At 46.0% G+C, this 24,902-nt stretch overlaps 1 protein-coding gene across 1 annotated transcript in view; it reads left to right on the top strand.

Moving 5' to 3' along the window:
* The window catches only part of Tmem163 (transmembrane protein 163), a 181,475-nt gene that overhangs the window by 95,605 nt on the left and 60,968 nt on the right, over window positions 1–24,902 (top strand). Inside the window, exons 3-4 of the mRNA XM_050161476.1 lie at window positions 18,352–18,395; window positions 20,092–20,183. Coding sequence (XP_050017433.1) covers window positions 18,352–18,395; window positions 20,092–20,183 — 136 coding nt within the window. The remainder of the gene's footprint in view (window positions 1–18,351; window positions 18,396–20,091; window positions 20,184–24,902) is intronic.

A 24,902-nucleotide genomic window follows, 5' to 3' on the forward strand; every position in this document is an offset into this window, starting at 1 on the left:
CTTCATAAAAATACTCCCGGGGATGGGAGGATGGCTCAGTGAGCAGTGTTTGCCATGCAAGCCTGTGGACCTGTTTGGATCCCCAAAGCCCACATGAAGTCAGAGGTGGTGGCACGTGTCTGTAATCCCAGGATTCCTACACTGAAATGGGAGGCAGAGACAGGAGAGTCCCCAGAAGCTTGGCGGCCAGTCAGCCTAGAGTTAGTGTCAACAAAAGATCTTGTCTCTAACAAGGTGGGAGGCAAAGGCTGGCACCTGAGGTTGTCCTCTGACCTCCACGTGTGCTCTGTGGCATGCACACTGACACTCACACACACACACACACACGCACACACACACAAAAACAGAGAAAAAGAGAAAGAGAGAGAGAGAGAGAGAGAGAGAGAGAGAGAGAGAGATTTAGAAAAATCCTCCCCTCCCCTGCAGAGAGTAAGAAAGATGCCCAGCAGGGGTTGGCACAGCTGCTGCAGTGGTGCGGGTGGAGTAGGTGGAGGAGATATTTAGAAAGTGGCAGACCCAGCTCTGAGGTGACTATGAAGGCTGAAAATTCTGTTTCTCTTGCCACAGTGAGGTGGGGAATTTCAGATAGGTTTGGAAGAGATGGACATGGGAAGGCTTTGTAAGGAGACACTTTGGGGAAAAGGTGTGAAAACTCTTTCTGCAGAACTCGACTTCTCAGTAATTAAAAAAGTAGTAATTGCTTTTCAGGAGAGCTACTTGAGTTGTGTCTCTGTTCTTGCTCAAACTAGCTACTTTTGCAGACAGAAGTTCAGTTTAAAATTTAAAATACAGAAGAAGAAGAGGAGGAGGAGGAGACAGGGACGGCCAGGGTCATCTTGAGTTGGTCAATTAGCTGCTGGGGTGTGATGGACCCTGACTACTCATGGCCTTCCTGCCTGGCACTGTCTCCACTGCCCCAGCACTGCCCTCCCTGACCCAGCACTGCCCCCACTGCACCAGCACTGCCCCCACTGCACCAGCACTGCTCCCCCTGCACCAGCACTGCTCCCCCTGCACCAGCACTGCTCCCCCTGCACCAGCACTGTATCACTGCACCAGCACTGCTAGTGTTTCCATCTTCATTTCAGGGTTTTGCAGATGGATAACCGGACGGAACCCCAGGCACTATCTTTGCACACCTTTGGAGAGAGTTGTGGGCCAAGGCTGGTCTGAACCAGAAATACACCCTCATTTTGCCCCATTTTGCCCTACAAATATGCTAGTCTTGGATCTAATTAAGCATTGATTAATTATTTCCTTCTTTCCCCACCTCTCCTTTGCTTCCTCCAGTCCCCTCCCCCCGTTTCTTTTTTCTTTTTTAGACAAGACCTCAGATGAGGAGGTCAACCTTGGTACCCATCAGTGGATGCCCTTGAATCTCTGATCCTCCAGCCTTCACCACCCAAGTGCTGGCTTTACCACCACATCTGGCTCAGGAGATGCTGGAATGAGAACTCTGGCTTTCTGCATTTACCCAAGTACTCAACTGACTGAGCTACATCCTTAGTCCCCAACATGTTAATTTCTTGGTGTCTTAAAAACATTCACTGCACGGTTAATGAATGAATGGCTTTTTTTTTTTTTTGTCACACATACAGAACTGCACACTTTGGTGGCAAGCACCTTACAAGGATCTTCTTTCATGCTTCTCTTGCCATGAGACTCTTCAGAGTACCCCATGGGATGTTCCATCAACCTGCTTAATAGGGCTTGACAGCTGAGTTTTTGTTCTTAAACAGTTCTGAAACCCCCCTCATTAAAGCCTGTGTGTATGGTGTTATGTCTCTTAAATTGATGGCTGTGACTCATGGGGCTGAGATGACCTGATTAATTCTCAACCTCTAATGAATTCAAACTCTCTTCACCTTTGTTTCCTTGGCTTCCAAAGTCATTGAGGTGAGAGACAGCATGCACATGCATTCAGCGTGCCACAAAAATGCAACTTCTTAATTTACCAAGACTCCTTTCTTACACTGTGCAACTGGGCAGGTCTAAGATACTTCTGCTTTGTGAGTAATAAGGTCAGCAGCCTGGAACTCTCTAAGTAGACTCGGTGGTCTACTTAGGTAGGTAGGCCTAGGGTAGCTCCAGGATCCTCCAGGATTGTGATGCTCACCAGGCTCACTGTTTTAAAATGAGTTCTGCAATGCAAGCTCAAGTCCTCACCCCTGTGAGGTAAGCACTTCACTGGCCGAGCCATCTCCTCAGGCTGAGAATTGTTTCAATACCAGGTATGGCCAACTAACCTGCTTTGATCGTTGGTCTTTGGTGAAATAATTTCTATTTGTTTTTTGCCCTCTTGTTTCTGTAAGTCTAGATCTCTCAAGTTAGCATCAAATAAGCTCCTTCCAGCCGTGTAAAAGATGGAGCCATTCCATTCGTGCAAGGGTCACGTTGTCAAGCAAGAAAAACTCAGGCTGTAAATGAGTCATTTTGAAATAACAGCTATAGATTCCTTAGGATTTTCAGTTAATATTTGACCCTCCCACAAGCCCAGGCCTGGAATCTCAGTACCAGGCAGAGAGAGGCAGAAGGACCAGAAGTTCAAGGTTGTCCTCTGTCACACAGTGAGTTCAAGGCTTGTCTCACAAACAGCCGAACAAACAAGCCCTGAGTGCACCCGGCATGGAGGTTTGCGTCTTGGCCATAGAGGAGATGAGGGAGTGTAAGTCCAGTTGTCAGTGCACAATCACCCTCTCTAGGAAAATGGGGCGGCTCCACATGGCTGAGCTGGACAGAAATTGTTTTCCGTGTATACGCACGCATGGCTGCACACCCACCCACACACCAGCCATTTATCCAATTAGGCCATGGCGTTTTACATGGGTCTAGGCCGAGCGTCAGGTCCCTGTGACAGGCTAGGGAGAGAGTCATCAGAGCCGAGTGACAGCTACTTGAGCTGTGCCTGCTGTTTTCTATATTAACGGTGCCTGGGTGCCTTGGGGAGGTGCTGTAGGATGCCTATTGCGATTCATTATCAAATTAATCTCTTCCAAATGGGTGCACACTGCATCACACACACACACACACACACACACACACACACACACACACACCACCCATGGTGGGACTTTACAGAGGGACACTGGCAGTGAGCTGGGGTTATAACGGGCTAAGGGGAACTGACGCTGTACACTCCCATTCTGGTTATAGACGCTTGATAGCAGGGTCGTGAGGCCCTTAGCATAAGCAAAGTGTTCCTTTTCTCCCTGGGTGGGAAATTTGGTGAATGTAATTCTTTCTGGTTTTGCTTTGTTTTGGCTGACGTAGGATCCCATGTCACAGATCAAAGCCTGCCTATCATAGCCCAGGCTGGCCTCTGACTTGCTAGGAAGACAAACTTCTGGTTGTAAAGTTTAGAGACCAGCAGCTACTCAGACCACACTGCCTCTGTAGCCAGCTCTCCCCACCACAGGTGTGGCAGGCATCCTGCTGAGATGTTGCCAATCCCTCTCTAACAGATGACAGGTGCCAGGCTTCCTCACCCTGGGGAGTGAGTTTCCGCTCTCCAACTATCCCCCTCCCTGCTCCTACTGGGAATGTGGACAGTCCAGCTGCAGCCTTGTGCCTTGAAACCGCTTCCTCCTCAGAGAGCCGTGAGAGACTCCCAACTTCAGCTGCATGGGCTGTGCTGGCTCTCTTCAGTGCTCCTGCCGTGGTGTCTGTCTCTGGTGCTGGGACCCGAACTTTCCTCAGAGGCCCCTATGTGTTGTCTCTCTGTCTGTCCATTCGCAGCATAAACTCCAAACCCTCAATGGCCCATCTTAGTGTCCCTCTTGAACAACCCTGGTCCCCAAAGCCCTCACTGACCTTCTTCTCCTGCTTCCTGAGGGCTGGGATTATAACTGGGTCTAGGGCACCGCTCCCCAGCTATAGGAAGCTTGGGACGTAACTCCGGGCTGCATTCCAGCTCTGCCCTTTCTGTTTAGATGTGAAAATACTTTCAGATGCATTAGCTGTTGAGAGAGGTGTGACCCCTGCTGGACTCGAAACCCTTCGCTTTGTCAGCCTGGAGCCCCAGGAGGGGCCAGGCCATTATCTATCTCTCCTGCTGGCTCCTTTTTGTGTGAGAGACCTTTGTCTCCTAAAATGAAAACCTTGGCCTTAGAGAGGCATTCTGTTTGTGGGGAAGGAGTCCTGCCAGGCCGTTTGCAAAGGTTCGGATTCTTACTGCCACTTCTTGGTGACTCTTTTATGTCGGAGCTTGTTTTGTGGGATAAAATTAGGCCGGTGTGAGCCGGAGCCCTTATAGCCCAGGCCCAGCTTTCTCCGGAAGATGGCTACAGCGGAAGCTGTTGGTGCTGGTGCGGCTACTTTCCTGATTTAGGGGTTACTGAGAAACACCGCAGTAAAGGTTTCCTGATGGCTATAATCACTCTAGAATTTCCTGGTCAGGTCACAGTCTAGGGCTCATTTTTAGCATCTTTCTTCTTAAAATTCTCCATCAGTTTTTAAAATCCTCATATCCTTTCTAGTCTGTCGTTGTGCTCCCTGGCCCACCCACTAGCTGGCTAGTAATACCCTTTTCTTTTCTCATTTTTGAATCTGTGTGTGTGTGTGTGTGTGTGTGTGTGTGTGTGTGTGAGAGAGAGAGAGAGAGAGAGAGAGAGAGAGAGAGAGAGAGAGAGAGAGAGAGCGCACATGTGCCATGCCATGTGGAGATCAGAGGACAACACTGGGCATCTGACCTTTTCCAGAAGGTTTAAGACAGGGTCTCTGTAATGTTTGCTGCTATGAAAGCCTTCTGGCAATTCACCTGTCTCTGCCTCCCATTTCTCTGTAGGCCCTGGAATTACAGATACACTATTCAGAATCATAGGCTTAGGAGTCCCGAGTACTTTACCCATTAAGCCATTCAGCAAGCCTGTGACATCCCCTTTCTTCAGGAGCTAGCTCTCGGTCACTACGGCCTGATCACACAACACGGTCACCCGATGCTTTCAGCTTATTGTGCCTTGGAGGTCCCGCTTTCTCCACTGGCTTTTGCATCTTTGTGGGCTTCTTGGACACAGGTATCCCTTGGATTCTTCTGTGTCAGGTTAGTGGGATGGAGAGAGAAGCCTCAAAAGTAACATGAAAGAAAAAATGACAGACAAAGACTGGAAACCCAGACCAAGGGCTGTGCATAGGAGACAGAACATGAGCGAAGAAAGCCCACATCCCCAAGTGTGGGGGAAGGTAGGTGCTGTGTAGACGATACAAGCAGACTTGAGACTCCTGTGGTCAAGTGTCTTCAGAGCTCTTCACTTCTCGCTGCTCTCTAGCCCACTCCCACGTGTGAGAGTGTTTCTCACAACAGGACGCAACAACCTGGAAATCTCAGCAGACGTTTCCTGGACTCAGATCCACACCTGTAACTGTCCTCATGTTTTCCCACTTACATGTGCCCTGTAAGACATTTGTCAGGAGATCTGGTCTGTACCAGATGCCAGCTGTAACCTCACCTTCCCACTGTGACAACCATCACAGTATGGAACTTTGCTTGGAAATAGGCCCCATGTAGGAATATTGTTTCTACTTCAGATACACATGATGCGCACTTTCTAGGATTTTCAGATTTAACATATACTTCAGATTGGACTGTGGAAAGAGTCTCTTCATGTGGGCTGGTTGCTGGGTCACACACACACACACACACAATGGGACTCTGTTCTGGAGAGAAGTGACTAGTGTTCTCTAGCCTCGTGCTTCTGCCATTCTCTGTGTGTGTGATGGTGAGGATGTCCCCAGAAGACCGAGGCTCTGTTTCCTCAGGCCATCTAAATAGCTCCTTAATTGTCTCTCAGGCTGCTTGAGCACGAAGGAAACACAGACCGCTGCAGTGACGACAGACAGGATGCAGAAAGTCTCTTGGCCTTCTCTGGAGTCATCACTGGGGGCTTGAGCGGCTCGGGCATGTCACCACCACTGATGTGGCACTACTGCACTTGTGACTAATCGTGTGGATCCCAGAAGTGACGCAGACAGGCAGCACCTACATGCCATATTAAAGCTCCTCTGGCATGGAAATCGTCTGTATTAGTTTTCTAATCTAAAGAATATTGGCTTGTGGTTGCTCAGTTTTCCTCTCAGAGGCCACGATGGGAAATTCATTTTAGATCATGGCAGTTAGGATCTATAACAAGCAGAAGGTCTTCTGAGCTCTGCTGGCCCAGCCTGGGACAGTGGGCATCCTAGGGAGGATACATGGCTAAGAGTCAAGTTAGGGGTTCAGGGTTTTGATTTCAACATGTTAATAATGGCATCTCTGTCATGTGTCTTCCTCTGCTGAACCTCACTTTTTTTTTTTTTTTGGTCTGGTTTCCTGTTACTTAAAGAGTTTGGGCTAGGACCCGAGGACATAGCTGAGTCAGTAGAGGGTTTGCTGTACAAGTAGACGGGCTTGAGTTTGGTCCCCAGCATGCACATTAAAAGTTGGGCATGGTGTTGCAAATGTGTAATTCGAGGGTTGGGGAGGTAGAGACAGACAGATCACTGGTGTTCCCTGGCCAGTTAGCCTAGCAGAGTTGGTGAGCTCCAAGGTTAGTGTATAGCCGGTCAGAAAACCTGGGAGCTAGCATCCTGAGGAAGAAATCCATGGTTGACCTTGGCCACCATGCAAACACATGTGCACGTGGCAGCCCACGAGGCTCCACCCCCCCACACACACACAAAGAGGGTGCACTGGAGCTAGCAGACCGCCCCTAAGAACTCTTCCAGCTTTAAGTGAAGAACATGCAACTTTAATTAAAGTGATAATGAATTGGGCATTAGAATATATAGTTCGAGTGGGGTTGGTTTTTTCTAAAAAGAATGGATGGAGGAAGGTATTTAAAATTTGCAGGATATCTGGCCTGTGTTAGGTGCAAATTGTAACCTTCCCTCCCCACTGAGATAACCATCAAAGTATGGGACTTTACCTGGGCACAGGCTCCCATCTGAGTAATGTTGTCTTCTACTCTGTTATCCAAGCGGTGTGTCTTTCTCTAGGCTGAGCCCTTTCCCCCTTTCAGATTTAACATATACTTCAGGTAGACCATGAAAACATTTGTATTTATTCCACCAGTGAAATGTCTAAACATCAGATGTAATTGGTGTTGCCATGGAGACTCTGTATTCCCAGGACTGAGCCCTGTCGTGCTCTATCCCTGGCAGGTTCCATCTGAGGGGGAGCAACTTCTGCAGAAGTTGTGAGCCTCCGAAGGCTTAGGATGGGGCAACTGTATGTGCTTCTCTCTGGGAATCTGCAGACCTGGGCGGGAGTTCTTCCCATGCTGTGTGACTCGGGTCTTTGGATTGTGGAGAGGTGGCTAGCAGCAGACTTGAGATTGCTTGTCAACCTCAGAAAAGCTTCTTTGCAAGACTGGCTGTTAATTTGTGGAATTTGGCTATCAAACACCTTTTTTTACACTGAGGAGTGAATTTGTATTCTTTTTCTGAGACAGGGACTCATTTGACTTTCAAATTCGCCATGTATCTGAGGATGTCCCGGGACTTTTCACCATTCCGCTTCGGGCTCCAGCTTGCTGAGGTTATGGACATGTCCATCACGCTGGACTAGTAGCACTGGGACTCTGCACCAGGGAAGGGCTCTACCAACTGAGCAGCATGCCACGGCTCCAGGGAGTAAACTGTAAATGATCACGGCTCCCTGTGCCTAAACCATACACCAGATGCTCTGTGCTGAGCGCCTGATTTCCCTTGGGGAGCCTAGAGTTCTGGGACATTCTAGGAGGAAGGTATCTATACAAAGAACTGGGAGTAAGATTGCTGGGCACTGAGTCTAGCAAGCCCCCTGGTAGACAGCACTTGGCACATCCTACTACAATGTATGGTGGAAGGAGGCTTGTGTGGTGTTAGCCAGTGGAAAGGGGCTGGAACTGGCATTTGTTTTTTTTTCTAAACTTAGTTCTGTCAGCTTTTCTCTCTGTGTGTGTCTCTCTCCTTCTCTCTGTGTCTCTGTCTCTATCTCTGTCTCTCTCTCTCTCACACACACACACATCCTTTTCTGCAACAAATGTCAGTCATGATTATAGCTCTGAATCAAGTCATGGGAGCCGCATTGTGTCAGCCAACAAACGTGGGCGTGCTCAGGGGGACTATCTACCTTTCCTGGTCTTTGACAAAATACTTGACAAGGACAACTTAGTGGAGGAAGAGTTGTTCTGGCTCGCAGTTCAAGGGGATCGCGTCATTACTCAGGGAAGGCATGGCAGCTGCAGTGGGTAGCTGAGCGCCTTGCGTCAACACTCAGCAAGCACTCGTCATAGACATTTTGTCCACTACTATGTCTTATAAAAAACAAATAAACACAAGCGAGAGAGTGACATTTAGGCAGGTGACACCACTATGGCCTTTGTCCCGTTGCTTGCGTCTCAGTGTCTGTGCTGTTTAGCTCTAACTGTCAACTTGACACAACCTAGAATCACTCGGAAAGAGAGTTTCAATTGTGAGGCGTTATCTAGATCAGGTTTGGCCTGTGGGCATGTCTGTGGGGGGGGATTGTCTTCATTGCTAACTAAGGTGGGAAGACCCACTCAAATACAGTTGACTCTGTTTCCTGGGCTGGGTTCTAAACAATACAATAATGAAGGCGGGCAACTGAGCATGAGCAGTGGGCAGCGCAGCTGCCTCGGTTTCTCTCTGCCTTTGACCGTGAGTGGGAATTGGCTTCTTGTTTGGTCATTTTTCTGAGACAAGGGCTTACATAACCTATTATGGCTCCAAACACTAGGCCGCTGAGAAGGGCCTTGGCCTGCCTCTATCTTCGGAGTGTTGGGGTGGTAGGCTAACATCACCATGCACTACTGTGCAGTGTCTGTGGTGCTAAGGCTTGAACCCAGGGCTTATTGGATCAATTTCCAGCACCACCCAAAAGGACAGAAATCAAAGTATTGTTATTGTCTCTGGATTATGAAAAAAACACTATTCCTTATTGTTATCTGCTTTTTTGGAGAATCAATATAGATTAATTTTTGATTTATAATTCAATACCACTGGGACATTGTTTCCGTAGAATACACAGCTCCCCATCTATAAACGCCCATCAGAGTTCAGTCTGGCTGTTTGACTGGGTAAACGTGGCATGGTGATGTCATACCGTATGGGTAATTTTGCTTTGCAGGCTTGCGTCTTCCACATCTGTTCCTGCTCAAGTCTTCTCTAGTTTTGTATTGGTCGTTTGATGGATTTAATATTGTCCCTCCTTCCCCTCCTCCTTCTTCCTTCTCCCCCCCTCCCCGCTCTCTGAGATGTGTGTGTGTGTGTATGTGTGTGTGTTTGAGACAGAGTCTCTCACTCTGTAGTGTAGCTTTGGCTACACTGGTTCCTCCCATTTCAGCCACCGCAGCAATTAGGGTCATGGACACACATCAGGTTTTACACAGGGGCGAGGGGTCTGGCATAGCGGGACTTAGCCCATGGAGCCTCTCCCCAGCACCTATTCTCCTTCCTGTTGTATCTCCTCACTTCAGATTGTACAGCAGACATACGCATTGTCGACTTGGAAACACAACTCAAGGTTTCTTTTCCTTTATTCCAGTTTCTACCTTGGGTTGCCCATTAAAGCTCACGCTCAAGGTTACTGAACACTGACAATACTCAATTGAAACAGAACAGGGCTGGAACGCAAAAACAGCAAAACAAAAACTATCAGCTAACACATTTCCAAAGAAAGCCAGTTATATTTGTTGAGAGAGTTACCTTATTCTGGTATGAATCTCGAGCTCAGTTTTATTTTCTTGAGCTAGGATATTAAGGTTATGTAATCACATGCTTCAGATAGGATGGCAGCCTTTGAAAAAGAGATCACAGGGGCTGAAGAGATGGCTCAGTGGTTAAGAGCGCTTGCCATGAGGACCTGGGCTTGATACCTGTCACTACACTGTGGTTCACTGCTGTTTGAAACTCCAGTTGCAGAGGGAACTGATGGCCCCTCTGGGCACTCCACACATGTAATGCACAGACATACATGCAGGCAAAATACCCATAGATAAAATAAGGTCTTTGATTTTTTTTTTTGAGCTAGGCTATCTCTATATAGTCTTGACTGTCTTGGAACTCTATGTAGACCAGTCTGGCTTAGAACTCACAGAGATTGGCATGACTCTGCCTCCCAAGTACTGAGATTAAAGACATGTCAGTACATGGAGCCGTTAAATAAAAAAAAAAAAGTAAAAGAAAAGATCAAGTCAGTTCTGAGGGGAGACTTGAGACTTTTATATACAACAGACTATTCCCTGATAGTGTATCTACCCAGTGACTCTCCAGGACCACGATATTCCTAAAAACACCCTCCCTTCTCCTGCACCTTCTCCCCAATCCTCTTTTTCCTTGCTGGCTCTTTCTGCCCCTCTTCATTTTTCATAATTAGGAAGGAAAGTGGTTTTGATTTTGAAAATGAAGAAACATGGTATTTTGGGACCTTCACTATTGGGAAATTTCTGACTCTAAGTTTTGTGGCTATTAACAGATAATGGGTTTATCAGGTGCTCTAAATGTCATCTTCACAGGCATTTTGGACTGAATTGGCTTCTTCTGATGAGCGATAGCAATCCGTAGCAACCAGATTTGCAGCAAGCCTGTCCAAGGGCAAGGCTTCTGTGTCCACCAGGAACACATATCTGCCAGTGCACACAGAAGACCCCCATATGGGGAGGGAGAGCCTCCCTTCAGTCTTGCACCCCCAGGTTTTGGAGGCAGTCAGCACTCCTAGTTTCCTGTGTAGCTTCCGTGATGTTTTATCTGCATATATGAGCTCATTCTCTGCACACGCAAGCTTTAATAACCGCTCATCCAGTTGCCTTATGTTTTAGCTTTACAGATTTGTGATCTCAAGAACTCAAGGACACAGTGTGAATACATGTTACTTTGCTAACGCACTCCCTTATTCTCGAATGCTCCAGTGGTAATGTTCTGCATTGATGAGACACGTGTGGAGATCAGAAGACATTTTCGAGAGTCAGTTTTCTCTCCCTACTGTATGTTCCAGGGATTGAACCCATGGCTTTGCTGGATCTCTATGTTTGTTTTTTAAGATATGATCTCACCATAGGGCCCAAGCTAGCCTAGAACTATGTAGTTCAGGCTGGCCCTAAACACAGAGTCTTCCTGCTATGGGCTCCCAAGTGCTGGGATTCCTGGGGAATATCACCATGTCTAATTCGATGGAGGGAGGGTCTGCGCCATTGAGCCACGCTCTCGGTCCACGCACAGATTTGTCTGAGGTGTGCTGTCAGTTTATGGCTTCTTCTTCTAGTTCACTGGCCTTTGATATATTTAGCAGATCACTTTTGTGAGATGGGCTTTGCTGTGGGATGGTCTTTCTGTACGTGTGAATTGTGTTGCTCTCCTTGAGTGATAAATAGTGTTACTTTGGCCTATGGCAAGGCAGGACAGAGCCAGATGGGAAATCCAAGCAGAGTTTTAGGGAAAAGGGCTGAGGCTGAGAGACTCCAGCCACTGCCCAAGAAGCAACATGCCAGCAGACCAATAAAGCCAAGGCTATGTGGCAATACTTAGATTAATGTAAATGGGTTAATTTAAGTGTAAGAGTGAGTTAGTAATAAGGTTGAGCCATTGGACAAAATTTATAATTAATATTAAGCCTATCAGTGATTATTTAGGAATGGCTGCGAGATGGGGCAGGACAGAGGAAAGCTTCTGTTAACAGGGCTTCTTGGGTTTCTTTGGCCTTTGGATTCTTTCTCTAGATTTCCACATTTCTTATTACATTGGTGTGTTTTCCATGGGAGAGTAGAAGGGAGAAGAGAGAGAGAAAAAAGCTATGCTCCTCCGTGTTTAACTATTATTCCCCGAGCGGCAGTGTTAATGATCCTCTAAGGACTTTGGTGCAGATCAGATGAGTAAATACTTTTTCAGCACCATCTCTTAGCCAGGTCTTTAAGGCCTGTTCAGTACGCTCCTCTTCTTCACAATACAGATATTCTGTGTAATGTACTGTTGGGGCCAGCAGGACAGCTCAGTGGGTAACCGCGTCTGCTGCCAGGAGAGAGGACCCGAGTTCGAGTCTCAAGGCCCACCTGGTGGAAGAAGAGACTGACTCTTGCTGGCTGGCTGTGACCTCCACAGACATGCACACAAAGTAAATAAATGAAATAGGTTTTCAAAATCTGTGATAGCAGCTTTATATCAGAGAGGTTCAATGTATAGCGTAGCGCCAACAGTGCCAGGCCAAGGAAGCAACCTCGGCAGGCAACATTTATGCCGTCTAGTTTTAGTGCTGAGAGCTTTAGCTTTTAGTTTTGGGGAGGGGCCAGGCAGGGAAAACAAACACTCCTATGGGTAACCAATACTAGTTTAGCTGTTGCTCATTAGTGTGGTTTCTTCCCTGTGACCCTTTAATACCCCATGTGATATTAACGTCTCTCCTGTGTGAGGGAAATTCTGTTCCAGGATTTGGAACACTTTAACAAGAAATATTAGATAGTAAACATGTGTGATAACAGCCTAGCCCTGATCCTGGACCAGGGAAGCCTCCAGCCATACACAACGTGTGAATGACGTACACAACGTGTGAATGACATACACAACATGTGAATGATGTACAAACGTGCGAATGACGTACACAACGTGTGAATGACGTACACAATGTATGAATGACATACACAACGTGTGAATGACGTACACAACGTGTGAATGACGTACACAACATGTGAATGACGTACACAAAGTGTGAATGACGTACACAACATGTGAATGACGTACACAACGTGTGAATGACATACACAATGTGTGAATGATGTACACAACGTGTGAATGACATATACAACGTGTGAATGACGTACACAACGTGTGAACGACGTACACAACGTGTGAATGACGTACACAACGTGTGCATGACGTACACAACGTGCGAATGACATACACAACTTGTGAATGACGTACACAGTTTGTGAATGACGTACTCAACGTGTGAACGAGTAGGTGTATAACTAAGTGGTTACTCTTTTCAGGGATTTGTCATGGTGGGAAGTCATCCCAGTAGGATCATGTGGCCGCTAGTCACATAGAAGCTATAATAAGGAAACAGAGATGAATGCTGCTGTCAGCTCCCTTTCCCCCTTTTACTCAGGCCAGGACCCCAGCCCATGGGATGCTGCTGCCCACAGTTAGGGTGGGTCTTTTCATGTCGTTAGCCTTATTTAGATGCTCCTTCACAGGCACGCCCAGAGACTTGCCATCTAGGTGATTCTAAATCTTGTCAAGTTGGCATCACGGAGGGGCACCAATTGGAGAGGATGTAGCACACATTCATACACCAGTGGGCTGGATACTGCGCTAGATGCCTCTGGATAAAGAACTGCAGGGAAGCGAGAGTGGAGATGGAGGTGGGCGGGTTGCAATATGAGATAGGAAAGCTAGGACAGGCCTATGAGGGGAACTTGAAGCAAAGGCTCAAAAATTATGGGTCAGTTGGTTGGATCCCTGGGGTAGGTGTTGTGGGCAGAAGAGCAAGGCTGGGGTAAAGCGGCAGGGAGGCCTGTGTGCCTGGAGAGTAGTGGGCAGGCCCAGCCTGTTCACGAGGACATCAGAACATGAGGATGGAGTGAGCTGTGTAGAGCAATCTGGCTGTGTGCTGCAAATGGCGTGCAGAAAGGAGAGGCACCAGCTGCTTAGGAAGCATCTCGGCAGCTGTTTCTTTTGAGACACCTGAATGGGATGGACCTCTCATTGCAGATGGACATAAGATGCTATCAAATGACACAGCAGCTCGAGGGCAGCATTCAGCAACCTCTTCAAGCTTATTCTCTTGTGTATGCATGTTCACATTTATGTATGTGTAGTAAATGTGTGTATGTCTGTGTGCTTATGTGTGTTTTTGAGTGTGGATATACAGGTGTGTGTGTGTGTGTGTGTGTGTGTGGAGATCAGAAGTCAGCCTCAGACGTCGCTTCTCAGGTACCATTCCGGTTGTTTCTTGAGATAGGGTCTCTCACTAGCCTGGAGCTTGTCAAATAGGCCAGATTGGCTGACCAGTGAGCCCCAAGGGTTTGCTGATCTTCCCTTCTCCAATGTTGGGATTGCAAGAATACACCATGAACCAGAGGTACATACCACATCTTTTTATAGGGTGGACTTTGGGCATTGAACATAGGTCCTCTTGTTCTTGTTTCAAGCATTTTTATCAACTGATCCATCTCCCCAGCTCTATACAATGTTGACTTATTCCTTTTACCTTGAGAATTTCATACAACATATTTTGATCATATTCTTAAGAATGTGTTAAGCAGTTTTCCTCTTTCCCCTGAAGTAAGAAGAATCCTATTGCTAATTTTGCTGTAGCTGATAATCTTATTTAGAGTATGGAAACCAGTGGAGATTCAGTTGGAGTGAGTTAGAACATCGAAAAAACACTGTTTCTTTTTAACCCGCTCTTGGCCCTAGCTCTTTGATTCCCAGGTTCCAGTGAGCAAGAGCAGAGAGCCTGCCTCTGATGGTGGGTGGTGGAGAAGTGGCTCTCCAGGGTGGGCTTGTTCCCCAGCTGTGGGGGAGGTGTTTGCTAGGCGTCTGAGTGATAGAAACAGTCTAATTAAACTGGGATTGATTTATTAACAGAGTTCTGCTGCTCACATAATTTAACAACTCCGAGGTGTTGCGGGGCCTGGGGTATTGCTAAAGAGTGCTAAGGCTCAAGATAATTATTGCCTGACTTTGGAGAGGATGACAGATGGGTCCTCATTGTCTCTGTAAATCTCGCTGGCAATTGAAGAAGGGGTCTTTGTTGGGTGTTGTGCAGGGGGTCTTGCTGTTGGTCCTTGGCATGCCTTGCTGGCACGCTCTCTTCCGCTTTCCAAGGCCCTTTGTCTCTGCTTTGCAGACCCTCCCTCCAAGCCCCTGCTTACTCAGCTGCAGGTCTGCCTTTGGCATGGCTGTAACAATGGATCTCCTGGGTCCGGTTCGTTATCCAGATGCCTTTCTGTTTGAATTTATTTCCAGCCAACATGTTTTTCGGTCTGGTTTGACTTATTTAAAAAACAAAAAACAAAAAACAAAAAACTGGTCTTTTAACCAGGCCTGTACAAATATTTATTTAAGACTTACATTGTGTGCCTGCTTCTGGGTGTAACTAATAGTGAGTCGCTGACTAGATGACAGTCTGCCTTAGGACAGGCAAACTCTGGGAGGCTGGAGGTCTGTACGGCAAGGAGCTCTGTTCTGCTAGTGTTCTGTCTCCTGGCTTATGTGGCCCACAGCCACACTCCTGGGAACTCTGAACTATTAGCAACCTGCTCATATAAACCATGGACCCAGAAACCTACATGCAATTATGGATAACACAGTCATGTACTTTCCTATCAGCCCCAAGCACTCGCAAGCAGTGTTTACTGTTTCTAGAGATGTGTTTGAACTCTCCTGCTAGCTCATTTCAGACCTTTGCTCATTTTTTTTTACCTTTGCTCATTTTTACAGGATAGTTTTTCTCCAAATAAAATATATAATCTAATTTGAATGGTTACTTATGATAGCTGTAGAAAACACAGAAAAGTAGGAAAAAAACCCTCAAATATTCCTGTCCTTCAGAGGTTAGCAACTATTATTGTTTGAGAGACTAATAACAGACAAAGAAGTGACACCCAAGTCCACCCTGGTGAAACAATGAATTGGTTGGGGTTAACTTCAGAGAACATTCATGTCTCGAAGGCAACTACATCCTTCAAGTCTGCCCCAGTGTAGGTGATGACTCAGAAAAGTGGCATCTTAGAGTTCCCATTCCCTTCAGCTTTATGGCCCAACCTTGCTAAGAGCTGTCTTCATAGGAAAGCCCTGCTTCACAGCTGCTTGCATGGGCTTTCAGGGTGCAGTGTGGCTGAGGCTGACATGGCCCATGTGTGTTCTTCACAACTGAGTCTAACTCCTACCTTACAGGCAGCGTCTTGGCCCTATGGCGACTCTGGGCTGTGATTGCCCATGTGTACACAGAGTGCTTTGGACCTCTCTGTGCCTCCATCCATCACCCTGGTACAGGCCCGTTCTCCAGACACAACTCATTCTTGCATGAGCAAGGTTGGAAATGCCTCAATGAAAACCCTTCAGTTTGGTGGTTGCGTAGATGGCTCCAGGTTGTCAAGTGCTGACTCTCCAAGTGAGAGGAACTAAACTTGATCCCCAGAACTGCAAGAAGAGAGTTGAGTTACTATACTCTTAGTGTTGGGGAGACAGAGACAGGAAGACCCCTGGGACTTGCTGGCCAGCCAACCTAGCCTCTTTGGCAAGTTTCTTGTAAAACGAGGTGGGCCTGGTGGCAACAGTGGCATATACCTTTAATCCCAGCACTCATGAGGAAGAAGCATGCAGATCTCTGAGTTCGAGGGCAACCTGGTCTATAGAGTGAGTTTCAAGACAGCCAGGGCTACACAGAGAAACCTTGCCTCAAAAAACAAACAAAACAGAACAAATAACAGCCAACCAACCCAAAAATGGGGTGGACAGCTCTTGAAAAATAACACTGGGGTTTTACCTCCAGTCTCTACACACATACTCATGTACCTACACACACATACATACACACATACAAGAAAAGAAAGAAATCTCCTCAGTGTGATTTTATTTACATGGAAACAGGGCTACCTAAGCCTATCTACCCACTTCTGTTGAAGTAATTCTTATCCTGGATTCAGGATGCGCTATGATTCAGTTATGGGCCAAAGAAAATGAACTTATTACTTGACACTCTTGAAAAGTCCTTGGAGGCTACTGAGCTCTTCCGCGTGGGTCTGGGGCTAATGGCTGTTCACAGCTGTTTGAGAGCTGGCCACAGGGGGAAGCTGCTAGTGCAGAGAAACGTGGGCAACCCTTCAGAGGACTCTTGACTCCCCATGCAATTTTGGCTCTTTGCTTTTTGCATCTTATCAAGGAATTAGATGAAGGTGAGTCCTGCGTAAATAACACATCTCTCTGAAGGCCCCGAGTTCACTAGGACCCCACTGGCTCACAGTGTCCTGCCGCACGGGGCATGAATAATAATGATAGTCCATTGTTGCTCGCCTTTATCTGTCCACCTGGCAGGCTTAACTCCCGTTCCAGTGTAGTTCTGAGAGTGAAATATGACACTGGACTCCATGGAGTCAGAGAAACCTCCCCTTGGTGGTTATCTCCTGTGCGTGGTGTGTGTGTGTGTGTGTGTGTGTGTGTGCATGTGTGTGTACACTTGTGTGTATGCTTGTATTTGAATATACCTGCATATATATGTATGCAAACACAATTACATGTATAGGCCAGAAACAACTTTGATGGTGTGACATCTTTATATATGTATATATATGTATGTATTATTTCTCTTTATCTGTAGGTGCATATATGTTTATCTGTCCCAAGAGGCCAGAAGAGGGTGTCAGATTCCCTAGAGCTGGAAGTAACAGGAGACTGTGAACCATCTGACATGGGTGCTAGGAACTAAATTCTCGTCCTCTGAAAAAACAGCGAGTGGTTTTAATCATCCCCAACCTTGTTTTTTGAAATGGTCTCTTACTGGTTTGCAGGCTACCAAGTAGTCTAAGCTGGCCTGACAGCGAGCCCCAGGGGTCCACCCATCTCTGCTTCCCCAGGGCTAGAATTACGAGTGCATTAGCGTGCCTGCCTTTTGTGGCTTGGGAGCCAAGGGTCAAAGTCATGCTCCCATGTTTGCAAGGCAAGCATTTACTCTACTGAGCCCTACCCAGCCGACAGCATTTGTTTAACTCAAATCTGAGGTGAGGCTCTTCATGTTTCTCACTGCAATAACTTGGGCATCTACTTCTTTGAAATCTGCAGCTCTCCAAGGAAAGCCCTGGTATCACCAAAGCACTCAAGTGCAGATGTTTTGAAGTCACAGTTTAACATCTTCCAATCAGGTGGCCTTCTGGGGCACGCGATGGGGGGGGGGGGGCTTTTTAACTGTGCCCACCTGTTGTACCACGGCCAGTTAGAGCAGATGAATTCAGAGTAGAAATACAGCCAGGCCTGATAGTGCAGGCCTGTGATCCTAGCAGCTGAGGAAGCTGAGGCAGGAGGATTCAGGTTTCAGCTTCACTGAAACCTGAAATTTAGTTCCCAGTTCTCTGCTTTCAGTTTCTGGATTTTCAAAGGGACTGAAGCCATGTGATTGACAGGTGCTTAACTTTGTTTTCCCCGAAGTTGGTCCTTGGATACTTCAGAACATGGTGGGGGAAGTGTTGTAGGTATAATTTGAAAATAATTTCTTTTTCTTCTTTTTGAATTCTTTGAAGTTTTAGATATTGGTTTTTAAATTTTTATTCTCTTGGAACTTTCCCCTGGTGTTCAAAGGTTGTATGCACTGTGCTGACGAACTCACGAATGAAACACATAAACCATGAGACTGTCAAATCTGAATGGTGTTTTCTTTCTTTCTAGCTGTCTCCGTCATGAGGTACAGCGCCTCTGCCTTTGGGTTTGCAGTAAGTAGCCTGAAATGTTCTCACCGTGATGAAGTTCTGCATGGTTTCCTCAAGCCATGGCTCTCACCGAGTCGTGGAATAGATGGGTGCTTATGCTTAACAGATATGAAATGAGCATGGGAAGCACAAATTTAGGAAAAACCACTGTGCAAAGGACAATGCAATAGAATTAAATGGCATCACGATGGGATAGTTCCCATGTATACATCCAGGGTGCACATGTTCTCTGAAGGAGCTGCTTGAGAGGATGTTTTGGGGGAGCCTAGCCTCTCTGTGCTCTTCCAAGTTGCATGTAGTCCTGACACTGGGGTGGTGCATATTGCTGGTGTAGGAAGAGACACTGGGAGTTGAAATGGATTGGGGCTGCTCACACTAGAAGTCAGTCTATCTACAGCCCTGCTAAGGGGAGCTGAGCTTTCTGTCTGCCTCCCGGTGGAAATAGGTCATTTCTTCTTAGCCCTTCAAGAGAGGGCCAGCACTAGTACAGAATTGAGATGTGTGATGTCTCAAGCAAGCTCTTTCCCTCCTTGTTGACAGACATGGGGAATCCTGTACCTGGCTGAAGACCCACATCTGCCCCTTGTTGTAAAAGCTTAATGTTTGGAGAGTGTTGCTCTGAGACAAATTCTTTTAAGAGTTTTATAAAGGATGCAAACTGTCTGGAAAGTTACATATGCACACACTGGTACCCAGAACACAAACAACATGTGCACGTATCCAGAAATAAATATACAACACATATACAGACAGCGAGATGCATATACAATATATATATAAACACAGTCAGACATATACAACACATACACGGAGAGAAATAGAAATACACATAGCATAAACACACATCATCCAGAAGTAAACACACAGCATAGATACACACATCACGTGTGTGCACACACACAATATGTGTATATATATATATATATATATATATCCAGACACACATAACATACACACTTAGAAACCCTTCTCTCTCTCTCTCTCTCTCTCTCTCTCTCTCTCTCTCTCTCTCTCTTTCTCCCTTGTTCTCTCTAAAGCATAGAGATTTCTATACAATATCAAACTGTTGGTAGACTTTCTGAACCTAGCTAAAACAGTTTCAACGAGAGTCAGAATTAGAATTTTTTAAAATATTTATTTATTTATTTATTATGTATACAATATTCTGTCTGTGTGTATGTCTGCAGGCCAGAAGAGGGCACCAGACCTCATTACAGATGGTTGTGAGCCACCATGTGGTTGCCGGGAATTGAACTCAGGACCTTTGGAAGAACAGACAATGCTCTTAACCACTGAGCCATCTCTCCAGCCCAGAATTAGAATTTTTTTAACTTACTATTTTTTTTTAATTTCCTATGTATAGGAAAATGGCAATGTCATCTTGCCTGTTGTAGTATAAACAGTTTCACGTATTTCAGAAATTTGTATTCCCATTCCTGTCTCTTGTCCCATATCTCCATAGTGCCAGGACCCTAGGGATCTGAGAACAGAGTCAACCATACAAGGGCCACAGCTCTGCTACCAGGGCAGTAATGCCCAGGGCTGCACCATGGAGTTCAAAGTGCAAGACACATGTAGAAATATGTAAACTCCAAGATGTTTATTCAAACTCTCTGGGTCACTGTGCAGTTCCCCTGTGTGTTCATGGTTGTGCCTTGCTGACTCTGGAGAGCCACTAATGTCCTGTCTCCTTCTCTAGTTTGACGCCATCCTGGATGTGCTGTCCTCGGCCATCGTCCTCTGGCGTTACAGCAACGCAGCCGCCGTGCACTCTGCTCACAGAGAGTATATGTAAGTGGATTCTTCTTCCAGATGGGAGGAGCCTTAAATGAAAGCCATGCCCTCAGTCTTTGTCCTGATGTTGAGAAGAGGATGCAAGTTGTCTTTGATATTAGCTAGTGCGCTGTCAGTCATATGACAGGACTTCCCTGGGATAGTTACAGGAACTTGTAGCCTTTATAATTTGCTCAGTTCCCTGATCTGGAGTCTACAGTGAATATCTTCTTGTCTGTCCTTCTATTCAGTCATTCACCTATTTGTCCATCTGTCTGTTCTTTAAACTGTACATCTGTAGTCCCATACTCTCATCCATCCATCCATCCATCCATCCATCCATCCATCCAACCTCACATTCATGCACCTACCCACACCCTGTCCGTCCGTCCGTCCATCCATCCATCCATCCATCCATCCATCCATCCATCCATCCATTCAGCTAACCACCTATCTTCCCTCTACTCATTTATCTTCCTTCCTTTCCTCCTCTGTTTTCTTTTCTTCTCTCCTTCCTTCCTCCCCTGCTTCCTTTCTCCCCCTTCTTTCTCCTTGGTGTCTCCATTTTCTTTCAGGGTCTCACAAATGCTAAACCAGTTCTTTATTACCAAGACGTATCTTGCAGTCAGATTTGTTGTTGTTTTGTTTGTTATATTTTCTTTAATTAATAACTCAACACAAAACTATGAATATTAATTTATGATGATGATGATGTTTTTTGCAACAGGATTTCTCTGTGTAGTCCTGGCTGTCCTGGAACTCACTTTGTAGACTAGACTAGCCTCAAACTTACAGAGATCTGCCTGTCTCTGTCTCCCAAGTTCTGGGATTAAAGGCATGCACCACCACCTCCAACCTTCACAAAGTAAAGTGTTTTCATTTGTTTGTTTTGTTAAGTCTGCAGTGCCTGGTATTCCCAGGTCTCCCATCCAAGTACTAATGAACCTGATGCAGCTTAGCTTCTAAGATCAGACAAGATTGGGCTCATTCAGGGTGGTATGTCCATTGCTCTTTTCATTTTAAAAGACCTGGCATAAGACACACCTATGCACATAAAACATGTACAAACACGCATAGAAATTCAGTACCAATTTGAACATCACTATTTGCTAGCTCTGGGGCTTCATCATACTTCAGCCCTTCATTTGGTAAAGTAGAAAAAGAAACATTCTTCCTCTATAGGATTTTCATGATGGACACATACGTTCCTACACACACGCGCACATAGATACCTGTGTATATGTGTGATTGTGGATACACGTGTTTATCTGTGTGTGTGTGTGTCTGTGTGTGTGCCTGTATATCGGGATGTGCAGTATTGCCCCTGGCTTCTGTAGGTTTCAGATGACTGAACATCAGTGAACAAATGCTCTTCTGTGTGGTTCTAGGGCGCCAGGGGGAAGGTGCTGTGTCAGTGCCAACACCAAACCAACAGGCAGAGCTATGTCTTCGGCGTTGGGAATTCAGGCAGTGATATATTTGAGGTTGGGTGAGTTGAAATGCAGAAACTCCTGAAAGTTGACAGCATCCAGATTCATTAATGACAGCAAGAAAGCAGGGAGTTGGAGGGATGGCTCAGTTGCTAAAATCACACACTAGCCTGGCAGTAGCCCTCAAACCACATTAGGTGGCTCACAACCCCCGAAACTCCAGCTTCTGGGGATCCAGTACACTCTTCTGGCCTCCATCATGACCTGCATTCATGTACATATACCCCCACACAGACAGAGACAAAAATAATTTGAAAATATCAACATATACCAAGCGGTGGTGGCATACACCTTTAATCCTACCACTTGGAAGACAGAGGCAGGAGGATCTCTGTGAGTTTGAGCCCAGCCTGGTCTACAGGGTGAGTTCAAAACAACCAAGGTTCTTATACAGAGAAACCCTGCCCTGAAAAACCAAATAAATAAAATAATAGAATACATCCCTTAAAAAAAGATTGAAAAGAGGAAACAAAAATCCTCAAACCCAAGCTTTTCTGCATGTGTGCAACATTTGCTTCAATGGGCATCATCTCTCTTCACAAATGCAAAGTATCGGATTTGTAACATCAAAGATATTACCATTGGAATCAAGTTAATCTTGAAAATAAGTTCATCTTTTGGTAAGAATACTTTAAGAAAAACGGATAGTAGAAATTTTAATTTTATAAAATTTCAAATGATGATTCTGTAACATGAGAAGCGCTAATGTTCCCACCCCATTTATTAAGTAGGTGTTTGAGGACTTCAACAAAACTGCCATGAAGAAGTCTAGAGAGCTTCGCTGCCCCTGGTCAAGAGCTAGGCACCATTTAGAGTAACATGCAACCCTGTTCTGCAGGTGTGTTGCCCAGTTGGCCTTTGCTGCCCTGCGTCAACCTGATAAGGAGATGAAGTGTAAGGGCAAAATACACTCCAGACTCTGGAGAGTAAGAAAAATGTTTATAGTTTATTAATAAAAAAAAAACCACTGTGAGTTAGAGAGATTGCTCTGAGTGATGTGCTCACCAAGTAAGCATGGAGTCCTGACACACACACACACACACACACACACACACATGCGCACACACATGCACACTCTGGATGTGATGGTGCATTTGTAACGTGAACTAATAAGGAATGTCCTTGGGGCTCACCGGCCAGTCTGCCTAGCCTAGTCAGTCAGTTCCAGGTCGGTGAGAGACCCTGCCTCAAAAGACAGCGGAGAAGGTGCCTGAGGAATGAAACCCACACATATTCATACATTTGTGTGTGTACCCTTACATATGTGTGCACACACACATCCACAGAAATTTGATTGTGTGCTGATATCAGGATATTTTATTCATAGTTGGCTAAACTATTAAATTATTTCTTGTCTCTGTGTTCCCTTGGAAATTGAGAATTTTATAGGGGCCTGGAACTGAATTCGGTCTAGGACTAGAAAGGGAAAGTGTTGTGCTCGCTTTCCCTCCGTGTCAGAGCTAATAATTCCAGGTTTGAGCTGTGTCTCCAAAAGAAGTTGAGTTCTGGTTGCTAATTTGATTTTTTTTAAATCTTATTTCCTTTCTGGCAAATGCTCTTTGTAAATCCTTAGTCACAAAGCTGGAAATTACTGTGGCTTTTCTGAGACCTCAGAATCGCCATGAACACTCACCAGGTGCCTGCAGGCTTCTCCAGGCCAAGCTTGTAAAAACTGTCTTTGCTTTTACTGTTTTCAAGTTTATTTTGTGTATGTGTGTGTGATCCTGGGTGTGTGTGTGTTCATGGATGTGTGTGTGTTTATGTATGTAAAGGGCAGAGGTCAACCTCAGGTGTTATTCCTCAGGTGAGACACCTTATTTTTTGAGACAGTGTTTCCCTTTCTTAAATTTTAAAAACTTTCATTTCTTTTTTGAGATTATAATTCAGTTATGTTAGTTCCTCCCCTACCTTTCCTCCCTCCAAACCCTCTAAGAGCTCACTCATATGCTAAATTAGCTGACCAGTTAGCCTCGGAGATTTACCTGGCTCCATCTCCCTGGTGCTGGGATTACATACAGGGGTAGCACATTTGGCTTTCTGAAGGAAGATTCTGGGAATAGAAATCAGGTTCTTACACTTGTGTGTGACTAGCATTTTCCCTACTGAGTCATCTTACCAGCCCTGGTTTCACTGTTTTTAAAGATCCCCAGATAGATGCACTAAGAACTGTGTCTGGATGACAAAAATGTGGAACACATACACAGTGGAGTATTCCTGAGTGGAAAAATTAAAAAAAAAAAAAAAACAATGACACCACGAAATTTGCAAGCAAATGACTGGGACATAAAAAAAAAATCATTCTGAGTGAGGTAACCCAGACCCAGAAAGACAAACACGGTATGTACTCACTCATAAGTGGATACTAGATGTAAAGCAAAGGATAATCAGACTACAGTTCACAGCTCCAGAAAAGTCAGGTAAAAAGGAGGACCCTAAGAGGGACATGCGTGGAGGACCCCAGGAAGAGGAAATAGGCTCTCCCAGGTAAACTGGGAGGGAGGGGTAGAAGGGATGAGATGGGGATGGGAACGTGAGGGATTGAGATTGCCTAGTGGGGGAAGGGACAGAGAGGGAGAGCAATGAAAGAGAGATCTTGATCAAGGGAGCCATTAGGGAGTTAGGGAGAAACCTGGTGCCAGGTAAATTCCCAGGAATCCACAAAGATGACACCAGCTAAGACTCCTAGCAATAGTGGAGGCGGTGCCTGAACTGGTCTTCCCTTATAATCAGATTAGTGACTACCCTAATTGTCACCATAGAACCTACATTCAAAATGCAGTGATCCACAGCCAAGCACTGGGCTGAGTTCCTGCTCTTCAGTTGGAGAGAGGGAGGAGGGATCATGTGAGCAAGAGGGAGTCAAAATCATGATGGGGAAAACCACAGAGACAGCTGACCCCAGCCAGTGGGAGCTCACGGACTCTGGACTGTCAGCTGGAGAAACTGCCTGGGACAGAACTAGGCCCTCTGAATGTGGGTGACAGTTATGTGGCTTGATCTGTTTGGGGGGCTCTGGCAGTGGGCCCAGAAGTGATCCTGGGTGCATGAACTGACTTTTTGTAGCCCGTTTCCTATGATGGGATACTTTGCTCAGCCTTGATGCAGGGGTGGTGAGCTTGGTCCTGCCTCACCTTGGTATGTCAGACTTTGTTGACTCCCCAAGGGAGGCCTTACCTGCTCTGAGGAGTGGATGGGGGGTGGTGGTATGGGGGTAGGGGAGTGGGAGAAGGGAAGGAAAAGGGAACTG

Source organism: Alexandromys fortis, unplaced genomic scaffold (assembly GCF_014885135.2).
Source record: "Alexandromys fortis isolate MF-2015 unplaced genomic scaffold, M_Fortis_MF-2015_v1.1 scaffold_109, whole genome shotgun sequence".
In the NCBI taxonomy this organism is placed as follows: Eukaryota; Metazoa; Chordata; class Mammalia; order Rodentia; family Cricetidae; genus Alexandromys; species Alexandromys fortis.